The 13,290-nt window shown below is 34.5% G+C and overlaps 1 protein-coding gene across 8 annotated transcripts in view; it reads right to left on the reverse strand.

Moving 5' to 3' along the window:
• The window catches only part of PTPRQ (protein tyrosine phosphatase receptor type Q), a 203,947-nt gene that overhangs the window by 99,088 nt on the left and 91,569 nt on the right, over positions 1-13,290 (reverse strand). For all 8 annotated transcript variants that reach the window (XM_039521013.1, XM_039521014.1, XM_039521015.1 and 5 more), the window contains 5 exons: positions 12,422-12,604; positions 11,466-11,567; positions 8,923-9,043; positions 6,436-6,596; positions 5,113-5,258 (listed from right to left, as the gene is read on the reverse strand). In XM_039521013.1, the coding sequence (XP_039376947.1) occupies positions 5,113-5,258; positions 6,436-6,596; positions 8,923-9,043; positions 11,466-11,567; positions 12,422-12,604 (713 nt within the window). The remainder of the gene's footprint in view (positions 1-5,112; positions 5,259-6,435; positions 6,597-8,922; positions 9,044-11,465; positions 11,568-12,421; positions 12,605-13,290) is intronic.

Genomic DNA, 13,290 nt, shown 5'->3' on the forward strand with positions numbered 1-13,290 from the left:
TCCACTGGTGACCATCAGCCTCCACCTCACCTAATTTCACTGTGGCAGGCGACAGTCCTGGCTCTGGGTCATCCTAAAGGTCCTCCATTCTCAGTCAACTTCCCCAGGGGCTTTGATCTGTCGAGGGTGTAAGTGGTTCCGTACTTGGGGCACTGGAGAACACCCAGTTGAACTGCTTGTAGTGCAGTGAGCTTGTTGAGGTCTCCCCTGACTTGGAGTTCTGGTCCTTTGCCCAGTGGTACAGAGGCTTCAATTATGTGGATAGAAATGTCTGGATGAATTAGTTAAAATTACATATTCACTTGAAAGTTTTGTGCCTACTCTTGATACTAGTGACCCTCACTAATTATGATAGTGAAAAACATTCTTTTATTTTCCTCTATTTTTAAAATGTGTTTACTTTCCGTATTTAACAGTAGTTCACTATTTCAATGGAGCCATTCAAATGCTTTAGTTAAGCACATGCTTAAGTACTTTACTGGATGTGGGGGCCTGTGGGTATAATTAGCTTCACTGTTCTGTGGATACTCTTTCCCCAGGGCTTGCAAAAAGAGTGTTTACTAGTAACAGCAGCAGCCAAGCTGGAAGGGATACGGAGAGAGAGGAGGCAGGAGAGTTCCTGGAGAAACAGAAAAGAGGGGCAGGGCAGAGGAGTGGGCCTCAGCATGTTTGTTGTTGTTGCTGTCAGGCCCACCCACAAGATCCTTTAAAACATCAGCGAGGAGCAGAAATATCGTCATAATTTTTTTATTAAGGAATTTAAAAAATGCATGATATACTATTTAAAGGAGGCTCTAACAATTGTTTTTTAAAATAATTTAGTTTAAACAAAATCAAGGGAATAGTATGCCCTTTAAAACTTCAGTTCAAATGCATTTAAGTTACTCAAAAAAACCTTTAAATTACTAATATAAATATGGAAAAAGAGGTTTGGTTAGGTCATTCACCTTAAGAGAAAAAAAATTAAACTCAGCTAGAACATCAAGTTTATCTGTAAATAACAAATACATTAAGGCAGAGCTGAACTTTGGACCTGATGAAGCCAACAGCCAAAGGACTCCTAGCTTTCAGAGGAGCTACACATGTAAAGGAGAATCTCAACTTTCATTAAGACAAGCATGGGTCAGATCCTCTGCTGGTGTATACTGGCATAGCTTCACTTCCATCAATGTAGCTCTGTACATTTATGCCATCTGACAATCTGGCTCTGGGTTTCTAGTACTTTTCCTTGTAAGTATAAACTGATCACTAGGATTGAAAGGAACAAGCAGCTGAGCACCATTTCTGCGGTAGGAAACTGAGACCAAAGATTTCCCTATCCCAGCACATACTTATGTAAAACTAACCAGTTAAATTTGAGGTATATTCCAAATAATCATCTCTCTAATCCTCCCTGCAAACCTCAGGTCAGCTCTGTGCATATGTGACACTGGTGTTCAGGAATAGGTAATATTTTGGAAGTAAAAAAAACTGTTTTGCAGGTCTGCCCTAAGAAAGCTATTGCCAGCTCTGATTAAAGAAATACAGAATTTAGTAAAACAGGACAAGCATTCAGTTCATTTCTAAGAACATAGAAAAGAACACACATGAAGTGTTCCCTAACTGGTAAAGGCAGGTAATTGTGAAGGCATAGGATCAATTTTCAAGGTAAAGAAAGGCTCTCCCTAGGTGAAAAGCCCAAGTTAGCTGGGCTTCTAAACTCTCTGGCATAGTTTTTGAATCACTTAAACAAAAAGTATCTTTAGCAAAAGAAAAATGAATACACCATCTTTATCTTCATTGTGGCTTGCTTCTAAATCAATGATCAAATATGGAGATAAGGGCATTACAAACTTTTAGCAATTACCGTTAACCAAAGTAGAACTAAAAAGCTAGAGCTAGTGACAGAACATTGCCCACTTTTTGTAGAGGAGAATCAATAAACAGCTATGTGTACTTGTTTTCAACCACAGAAGAGATGGTTTGTAGAATAAAGTATATGGATAGATTTCTTTTTCTACACAAGGTGCCATGTAAAGAATATATGAAGCAACCAACAAAGTTCCTAAAATTGTAAGATATAGAAATTATATGGTGGAATGACATCTCTCATTGTGTGTTTATGTTTTACTTCTGAATTTTTATTATGTAAAAATTCATGAAAGCTGTTTAAACAGAAATAAAAAGAGATGTACAGAATCTGGACTGGTACTGATCATCATAGAATAAAATGAATTCAGAAAAATGGCTGCATCAAGGTATGCGCTTTTAGCAAACCACGTTAGAAGTTATGATCAGTTAGAAGAATACACTGGGCATGCAGTAAGCACCACTATGAAAAATGAAACGTGGACATGCAAAATGTGCCAAGGAAAAATGTAACTTAGATTAAAAATATTTAGAACCAAATTTTTTCAAGATGAAAAGGTTAAACAGTCCTTCAAAATGAAGACTGTAACTGACATTAAATGCCAATTTGAAGTCTGGGTTTCTCTGAGGTCATAGCTTCACATTGTGCCATCGCCCCATTCACCCTATTCTCAAAGAGAATAAGATACTTATGCATATCCTGGCCTGCTAGCAGGACTAGCAGATAACAGGAGCAGAGGGGATGATTTGATGTGTATGCTTACAGTCATATTTCAGATAGGCATGCAACCATAAACTCAAACCCAACTAATAGGTCTAATTTTACTCCTAACAGACTGTGCGACCAAGGTATTTCCAGCTAACTCACATGCTAATTATTACATTGTGAGTTCCTTGGGGCATGAAATGAGTCTTCTCTATGGCTCCCATTCTGCAATCAGATCTACGTGGGCAGAATCTTACACTCATGCAGAACCCCACCAATTTCAATGGGGCTACACATGAGTGCAAAGATTGGCCAGCACAGAGCAGATTGCAGGAGCAGGGCCTATATTTGCAGAGTGACATGTAAACATATATCTTCAGGAAAATAAATACCTAAATCCAGTAAGCGCTAACTGTAAAATTATGCCACATACATCAGATTTCTTGTTTTGTACTTTGCTGACTTCACAACCTTACATTTCTTCTTTTTCTTCCACAAACACAAAGCTTTTAACTGAAAATTTGTTAAGGAAAATTATATTTTCTTTTATTATATTTGCATATAGTAATATATAATAAAATAAATAAATAACAAATCAATTATAAAAAACAACAAGGAGTCCGGTGGCACCTTAAAGACTAACAGATTTATTTGGGTATAAGCTTTCGTGGGTAAGAAACCTCACTTCTTCAGATGCATTTGAAGAAGTGAGGTTTTTTACCCACAAAAGCTTATGCCCAAATATATCTGTTAGTCTTTAAGGTACCACCAGACTCCTTGTTGTTTTTGTGGATACAGGCTAACGCCTACCCCCGATAAATAAATTCTAGACACTCTTGAATGATATGGATATAAGCAATTAAAAATTCATATCCTGGTTCATGAATAGAGCTACTCAGCACTATGATTATACAAATAACATAAATAAATAAATATGTAATATAGTTAATATTAGGATTGTCAAGTGATTAAAAATTAATAGCGATCAAGTGTGCGATTAAAAAATTAATCCTGATTAATCGCGCTATTAAACAATAGAATAGTATTTATTTAAATATTTTGGATGTTTTTTACATTTTCAAATATATTGATTTCAATTACAACACAGAATACAAAGTGTACAGTGCTCACTTTATATTTATTTTTATTACATATATTTGCACTGTAAAAAACAAAAGAAATAGTATTTTTTTAATTCACCTCATACAAGTACTGTAGTGCAATCTCTTTATCATGAAAGTTAAACTTACAAATGTAGAATTATGTACAAAAAAATGCATTAAAAACAAAACAATGTAAAACTTTAGATCCTACAAGTCCACTCAGTCCTACTTCTTGTTCAGCCAATCACTGACAAACAAATTTGTTTACATTTGCAGAAGATAATGCTGCCTGCTTCTTGTTTACAATATCACCTTAAAGTGAGAACAGGCATTCACATGGCATGGTTGTAGCTGGCGTTGCAAGATATTTATATGCCAGATGTGCTAAAGATTCATATGTCCCTTCATGCTTCAACCACCATTCCAGGCTCTAAAGTTTTACGCGGTTTTGTTTTTGGGTGCAGTTATGTAACAAAAAAAAATTTGTAAGTTTAACTTTCATGATAAAGAGATTGCACTACAGTACTTGTATGAGGTGAATACTATTTCTTTTGTTTATCATTTTTACAGTGCAAATATTTATAATAAAAAATAATATAAAGTAAGCACTGTATACTTTGTATTCTGTGTTGTAATTGAAATAGATATATTTGAAAATGTAGAAAAGCATCAAAAATATTTAATAAATTTCAATTTGTATTCTATTGTTTAACAGTGCGATTAATCATGATTAATTTTTAACTGCGATTAATAGACAGCCCTAGTTAATATATATCATGCATAAAGTTAAGATGAGTATGAGAAGTACCTACACAATAAACCACATCCTAATGCCCAGATTCATAACAGATAAACAAATGCATTTCTTCCATGCTTTAATACAGTACTAACCTCATCTGTCTTCTATGTTTTAAAATAATATGTTATAATTATGTTAGAAAGAAAACATGTTTTCTGCAGAGACATTTACTAAGGAGTAACAGACTATGAGGCAGTATTCTATCCTTCCCTATGGCAACACTATCTTCTGATTTTCACTATTGCACAAAAATACATTAAAAACATATAAGAATGTCATTTCACTAGGCACATATCATTTCACTTTGCAGCCTAGAACACTAGATCATTTATTCTGCATGAAATTTACTCTTTTTTTCTGGTATGCATTAGTCCTCTCATGTTTAATAGCATAAATGCTCCTTGCGATGCACAGGAATTTTGAGATTGCAGGATACCACAAAAATAATTTCAAGGTGAGGGTTAGGCTAATGCACTTATCCCTTTAATAGTATGCTAAAAATCAAAATTATCTGGTGATGAGGTGGGAGTGAAAAAAGAATATGACATTTACTGTACAGTTGGTTTAATCTTTTATGATACATTAAAGATTCAAAGAAAAGTAAATGAATTTTTCTGTACTAAAATCTACAAAAAATGATATAAAAAGAAACCTACCTTCATAAAAATTCCTGAATTATTTTTGTAATAAACTGAATAATATTGTATAATCCCATTAGGCCTTTGAGGAGGGGACCAGATAACCATTATTGATGATGCAGTGAGGTTTCTGTACATGACATCTTTTGGTGGATCACTTGGTGCTGGAATAAGATTAAAATTTAGTTTATGTAACATAAGTTTTTGTGCTTTTCATTACCCAAGATTTAGACTTTATTGACTTGAAAAATGCTATATTAAAGCATAGATCCTGTTTCTGGAGGAGGTGGGAAAGGTACAATTGAACTAATGGCTACCAATACACTTTGAAAGACCTGATTTTCAAAGACATTCATTTTCCAGAGAGTCAAAGACATGCATACATTTACATGCACAAATCCAAATTTATGCACTCAGTGAACCTATGCAACTTGAGATGTGTAAGTGCGTGTACTTACTGTTTTATGCAAATAGAAATCCCAATTCTTGCATGTGCACAAAGCGTTATGCATGCATGCAATCTTCTTAACAAATGTGTTTCATGTGTATACAGAGTTCTTTATACGTGTTTCATTAACTAAAATAAGGTTTTCACACTTTTTACTACCATTAGCATTGCAGAGCCAAACAGCTAGGGAACTGCGAGTCAGATTCTATTCTAGCTCACACCATCATTCACAGAATTATTGACTAAGATACTGATCCTACAAATGACTATGTGCAGAAAAACCCATGTGCTTATTCAGAACCACACTTTGGCCATTGAGGCTCCACAAAGGTGCAGAGAAACATGCACACACTTAATTGAAGGATAGGGACCTAAGTTTCAGTGGCAGAATTGTTATTGTTGGTGACATCAGAGCCAGAAAGGAACTAACTTGAATTTAAAAGCTAAGTGTACAGTGTTGCTTCCTAGAAAAAAGACCTTTCACTCTGACATATATGAAATTCATTGGGATCAAATCAACTTGGAATCCCACAATGCCATGTTTATAAAACTGCTTTCAGACTACAACCACTTTACACTGTGTTTGTGAGAGAGACACACTAAAACGGTCAGGGCTTTCCTTCTTAGGACCTTATTTCACAGCTTGATAGAACAAAAGGCAATAAAACCAAACTCTCCTCTTTTTACTTCATTTCAAAGAGCAATATAAAAAGACTTTTAAATTTAAATGTCTGGCAGGAAAATGTAGTGCTCTGTTTGATGAAGAGAAATTAGACCCCCACTGGAATATCAGCTTTTGCCTAAATTATTTTATACATTTAAATAAGGTTGACACAAACTTATGGATGCAACTATAGATTATTTGTAGAATTTATTACTATACATACACTTACCTCCTTCAGACGTTCTGAAGCTTATAATGCTACTTTTTATGTTTCCATCCCCAAATCTGGTACTTGTTGTTATATAAACTTTGTATTCACTGTTATTTTCTAGGTCTGTGAACATCAGTGATGTTTCTGTTACATTAACACTTCTTTTTGACATTGTATTCCTAAAGAAGAAAATCATTACATATATACATTTTCATGACAAAACTGCAGCATAGTATAATACATTTTACTAAAAATACCACAGAAAACAATATTATCGTATACAGAAACTCATAAAATAGAAATAGAAGTTTCAGCTACTGTAAATCCATTATATTATTCAAAAAATTATCAAAGATGTTGAGTTTAAAAAGGGACTTCTCACAAATCAAACAAGAAACAAGCATTAGCGAAAACTACAGAAATTAATTAGAGCTAGATAGCTAACACAACTGAGACCAACATTTTCTTAAATTCCTATAACTTATAAATATTGTATTTCTTGCAAGAAAACCATTAAAAAGTGATGATTTTTTTTTACTATTAGATCACATTTGAGTTCTTCATTGTGGATTCCTGGCTTCATTTTGTGAGAAAAGTTGCTAAATTTTCTACAGCTAATGTGATATAGTTAGAATATTTAGATAAGTTTTCTTCTACACTTTCAAATGGCCCACATTCACTATCTTTGCCTCTTTACATGGTATTAGGAAGCTCTTGCATTAGTTATATCCACTGGAAAATGTTGCCACTAAGAAAAGTTGTGGTTCAGGAGCTTGTTTGTCATGTCAGCCCTAGTAATTAATTATGACGATTTTATAGCACCTAAAAATGTTCTAAATAATTTAAAAGACAAGGGATGAAATCCTGGCTCCACTGAAGTCAGTGGGAGTTTTCACCCAAGGTCCTTACCTCAAAGAGCTAATGGCAATCTAATTTTAGATGTGAGAGGGTATGTGGGGATAAGACACAGAAGGGAGTAGATGGAGAAGGTAAGGACAAGGGTTATATCAGTGAAGTTCTGTGGTTACTTAATTTAGGCATCTGCAGATCTAGATGGTTCAGTTAACAAGTTATTGAAAATGATTAATAATGATACATTCTGTAGTAATCACAGATATAATAAGTCTTAAGGAAGGATTTTAACAAAGAGGAAGTTCTTTTATCTTTAATATCCTTAGGGCTTTAAACACAGTATGCACCAAAACCATATTCCTTCACATGAGGGAGATCTGTTTGTGCTCCAAGTTCATCCACAGTTCAAAGTTCTCCACAGATGCAGATGACATTAGTTCTTGCCAGTACAGTGGAAGGAGCAGTGGAAAGCCAATTTATACTCTTCTGGAGAGTGGGAATACTTGTGTTCACCTTACTGCTATTTTAAAGCAGAAGTTTATAACTAAGAAAAAAGATAAAAATTAGATACCGCCAGGAGAAACTTTTAGGTCACTTTTAAAAATAAGGAGTACATATTTAGTAGTAATATATCTATAAGAACTCCTCAGCTGTAACACAACACCATTTTGCATACATAATTTACATTGCATGGTTTGCATTTCTGTAGCTACTTGCCCTTATGCATTGGGTAATGGCAATAGAAGGGCACAGCATAAATACAATACATAACTGTAATCAACAATCAAAATAAACAAATCAACATGTGGCAATCCCAAATAAAGACAGTATGTAGGGTTTACAAAAGGAAGCTATGACAAATCTTTAGAAAAAGAAGTGCTCAGAAGAAGAGAGTGAAAAAAAGTTTTAAACTGGGATTTAAAATGACAATAGTCTTTTTTGAAGGAGGAAGAGACAGATTCCAAGAGGCACAAATAAATAAAATAATAATAATAAAAATAATAAATAATAATATAATATCCAGCACTTATAATGAGTGTTATAACAGAGTTGAGAAGAAGACAGATAAGATGGCATAGTAACAAAGTATTGGGAAGTGCTGAAGTAGCAGGAAACGATGTGTACAAAATATCACTCTAGGTGGTACTAATGTCAGAGAGTGGACAGGGACTTCTGCTATCACAACTCCTTGCTTGCTTGGAACACTGAATGGGAGCAGAAACAGCATTTTTCAATGGTTCTTGGCCATCTCCATCTAATCAGGAGGATATTTGTCCATCTTTAGCTGGAAACATCAGCAGACCCCAAAGAATAATATTTGTTGGTGTCTCATTTTATGGTTAATTAGACCCCAAATGGTCCAATTAATATGTGAGGATGGGAGATCACCCAGCTAATTTAAATATAAACTCATTTTGCAAACCCAAGACATTTGAAAAATATTTTAGATGCTTGCAAATCATTTAATTGTACAATTTTCACATACCCCTATTTAGAATGGCATTTGTGTATATGAAAGGCTAGTATTTTGAGTAACTTATTAATATTCACTCTCAAAAATGTATATTCAACAAGGTCTATAAGAAAAATCTTACATTCCTTTTAGATTACAGATTAATATTTATCCTCAGAACTATTTCCAGAAAATCTTACCAGACATAAACTGTGTAATAGAGGATAATTCCATTTGGCTCCAGTGGTTGTTTCCATGACAACTTCACAGTGACACCCGACAACTGTTTTACCGAGAGGGATTGTGGAGGTGAACTAGGAGCTATAAGAGTGAGAGTGCAGAACACAACAACTTGTTAGACAGTTAAGATCTGAGTGACATGGTTAAATGCAGCATCTTTAAATTGGATTTTAATTATTTGTGCTAGGAAGTGAATTATGGAAGCACACAGGTACAGTATCCATATCAAATGGTGTTATAGCCAGGCTTCTTTACTTTTTCAGCCAGATGATAAAGGAAGATTTTTCATGGTAGTGTTAAAACATCTGTTTCTGTGATTCAATGGAAAAAAATATTTCATGAGAAAACAGAGCAATGAGTTTGTCACACTGATTCACCTACTGTCCAAGTATATTATTGTAATTTTTTCCCTTCTAATAAAAGCAAGAGCTTTTTAGGTGTGAATGCATGTAAAATATAACAAAATAGTTCCCCCGAGGAGAAGTGGAGCTGGAAATAATTATATAAAGCATCCAAAAGATGGGAAAATTGATGAGCATAGCATTGAGAGATGAAAAAAATGTGGGATACCATGCAGAGTTAAATCTTTTCACTCCATCAAATAAAGAACACATTCACATATTTAACATGTCATGAAAGAAAATATACATGTATTCAATGGATGAGACAACTGAAATTCATTCTAAGATGAACACCAGGCAGCAGTATAACCACCAAGTACTGAGATAGCATAGCTAAATAAAAACGTTATAATACATTTTGATTTCATTCTAATTAAAATATTTTAAGGTTTATGCAAATGTTGCTGTGATGAAAATGTATTTGTCCGTATGCTTAGTAATAATGATATTTTTCACTAAAGTGTTACGGGGGAAGTAAGACTGTTAATTTTTTTTCTGAACTACCAGATAAAGGTATTGCACTATGCTGTAATGTTAACATTACTTTTGTTGTTCAAATTAAACAAAACAGCTTCATGTACTAAAAATTCAGGTCATGGCTGTGGTCATGCATGTAAATTGAGAACATAAGCATAGCTATTAGCAAATCTGTGAAGCATTCGGTCTGATGCTCTGAACAGTGTGTACTTTGGAGTAAGATACATGTGGCATATTATACATATTTTTGTTGTTCTTCCTTTAATTGCACTGTCTTTCTCAGCCACAGAGGACAACATAAATGTTTTAAACATCTTACTCTCAGTACATTTTGGAAGAAATCTTAATTTTGCCTGAACAAAGGCTTAATAAAGTCCGTGAATGCCTGTATTTACTGGTAATAAATAGTGACAGCTGTATTTAGTGTTTACTTGCTATATTATCCTCGGTAGCCCTACAATAAAAGGTCTATCAAATACTGAATTTCACATGTCTCTGGCATTTCTTGATTCTAAGATAATATATGTCTTTATCTCATAGATCTCCTTATTCAGCTAACAAACTCTTTAGTAAAATACAGAATGAATGTTTGCTCTAAAGAAAAAACATTTTAAACAAATGGCATAAATTTATATGGGGGGAGGGATAGCTCAGTGGTTTGAGCATTGGCCTGCTAAACCCAGGGTTGTGAGTTCAATCCTTGAGGGGGCCACTTAGGGATCTGGGGCAAAAATTGGTCCTGCTAGTGAAGGCAGGGGGCTGGACTAGATGACCTTTCAAGGTCCCTTCCAGTTCTAGGAGATTGGTATATCTCCAATTATTAATTATATAATTGAACTGTTTTTGATGTATTATAGCAACATTTATATTGAGCAATGTAACATGGTATGGATTGTGGATGAGGGCCTCTGGCCACTTTTGGAGTTTTGCAGAGACACACCACCACAGCAGGAACCCCAGGAGGAATTGTGTCTAATGGGATGGAGAGGGAGCATAGATGTTAAATAAATAAAGTGTGGTATACACTTTGATAATTATGGCCACCTTTGCTGGCTAGTATGGAGGGCAGTGCCCTGGCTCTACCTTTGACTCACCCCTCCAGGCTCAATTTGGGTGTCTAGTGCCACTGATTAGGTCTTTTGAGCACTAACACAATACTAATAACTATAACTATAAATTCATCAATTTAGAAGAGCCAAAGACTCCAAGCACAAGAACTATGACTGTTCTAGGTCCACGTGCTGGGAGGCAAAAGGATCGGGGGTCTGTGATTTCTCCATTCGTCCACTTTTACACCCATGCAGAGACAACCTCCAGCTGCCTTACTGCTACCCTTCTGTAATAGTAAAATAGTAAATAGTAAAATAGTAAATAATAAATTAAGGGTTCTTAAAAATGGAAGACACTGGTGAGATACAAGAACAATAACAGTGTTGCTTTCCAAATAGAGAACTTTTGTGATTTGACATAACTTATACTAATAGAGGTATTAAAGAATAAAAATCCATTATAGCTAAATGGAAAGTGCCTATATAAATCAAACATACAAAGATCTCTGAAACAAAGTTTAAGACTTGTCCACTATAAGTGGACAATGATATATTGTAATTTCTTTTCTGACTTACCATCTTCATTAGTCAGTATGTTTAGAGGTGCACTACGAACCCCTTCACCCTTGTTAGTGCTTGCAGACACCTCAACTGTATATTTGGTATATTTCTTTAAACCTAAAGAAAGAAGAATGCAGTAAACTATTTTATAAATTCTGAGGAGGATTTCAGTGAATATTTTTTTTTTTAAAATAGTTAAAAAAACACTAAAGTTAGGCTTCTGAGTACATAAGTAGCAAAAGTGCTGAGCATCTCACAACTCCCACTGACCTCAAGGTTGATATTAGATGTGCCAAATATGTCTTAGAATAATTTTTTAATGATTTTTTCTGAGTCCCACAGCATACAAATGTCTTGTCCAATAACACCTAAGATTGGAGGCCAATTTTCTGCTGGACACAGTCCACATGTGTAAACTTTTAAGTGGAAATTACCCTTTTAAAGTATTTCAGAAACTGGGACATCCGCAAAATCAGATTCATAACTGAAATTAAGTCTCAACTTTAGCCATAATCTGAAGTATTTCAACATCTTCTAGTTTTACAGGAATGTGAAGGCATCTGTTTTTCTTAATATAGAAATCTGCATGTTCACATAATTAAAAAATCATTTTGTTCCATAAAATGGATTATTGTGTTTAAAACTAAAGTGTTAAAATTAAGACCCTGATCCCACAAATACTTACACATTTTATATATTTGAGTAGTCCCACTGAAGTCAGTGAAACTAAATCTGAGAGTGTTTTCAGGATCAAGGTCTTAGTATTCACAATTAGTACTAAATTTAGCATCAGTGGTGGCTATCTTTTTTAAAAGTGCCATCTAATGACTTTGGCATATTGAAGTCAAGGTTGTAAACATTAAGTTTCCAACAAGCATTAAATATTTCCTTCTGACTGGAATTTGTCAACATGAACTATACAACATCAACCAACCAGGACACTATCAAGTTTCAGATTGTTACATACTGACCTGTAATACTTATCGTCAGAAGAGTAGTGTTTATGATTCTTAGCTCAGTTCCATTAATCCTCCTGAGATATACAGTGTACTTCTGTATAATCCCATTGGGAACAGATGGTGGAAAAAATGATAACTCTACTTCTGTAGATGAGATGTTCCTGTAGGTTATGTTTTCTGGTGCACTATCAGGAACTGAAAGAGGAAAATTTAGACTTAAAAAAAGAGTCAAGTCAAAGTTTTGTTTATTAGTTAAGCAATAAAAAAAAATAGTATATTGTAAATATTTGATTTTTTTTACTAAAAGCAATAATTTAATATTTTTACAAGTTGAGCTGCAAGGTCAAAAAGACATGAAAAATGTATCTATAATATATAATGCAATTATCAGTACAATTAGGTTTTTTATGTACAGCCTTTAACAATTTGGTGGAATCCTCTTGACAAATGAGCTAAAGACCTTCTCGCTCACTTCCCCGGTTCCCCCCACCCTGTGATGCTGAGCTTCCTCCCTGACATCTTAGTAGCTATCACCATGAATTTCCAACTTGGCTCTCTCTCAAGAGACTCTTCATTGATGTGCTGCCAATATTTTAACAAATGATTTCCACTAACATTTTTCCGTTTGCCTTTGCTGCTCCACATGCTTGCAAAGAGGTAGGGACTGGGCAATCTTTTAATTTGTTTTCCCATTAAAAACAAAACAAAACATGTTTTCCCAGATCCCAGAACCAGGAAGGGAGGCACCAGCACATGATAACATTGTATAATCATTTTCTGAAACAAAATAAAAATATAAGTTTGGTTATCACTGCACAGCTTTCAGTTTGTGCAGTTTGACAAGGAGAGGGGGTAAATGGGTTTTACAGGAGTTCTGGGTA

The sequence above is a fragment of the Mauremys reevesii genome, linkage group 1, assembly GCF_016161935.1.
Source record: "Mauremys reevesii isolate NIE-2019 linkage group 1, ASM1616193v1, whole genome shotgun sequence".
Classification (NCBI taxonomy): domain Eukaryota; kingdom Metazoa; phylum Chordata; order Testudines; family Geoemydidae; genus Mauremys; species Mauremys reevesii.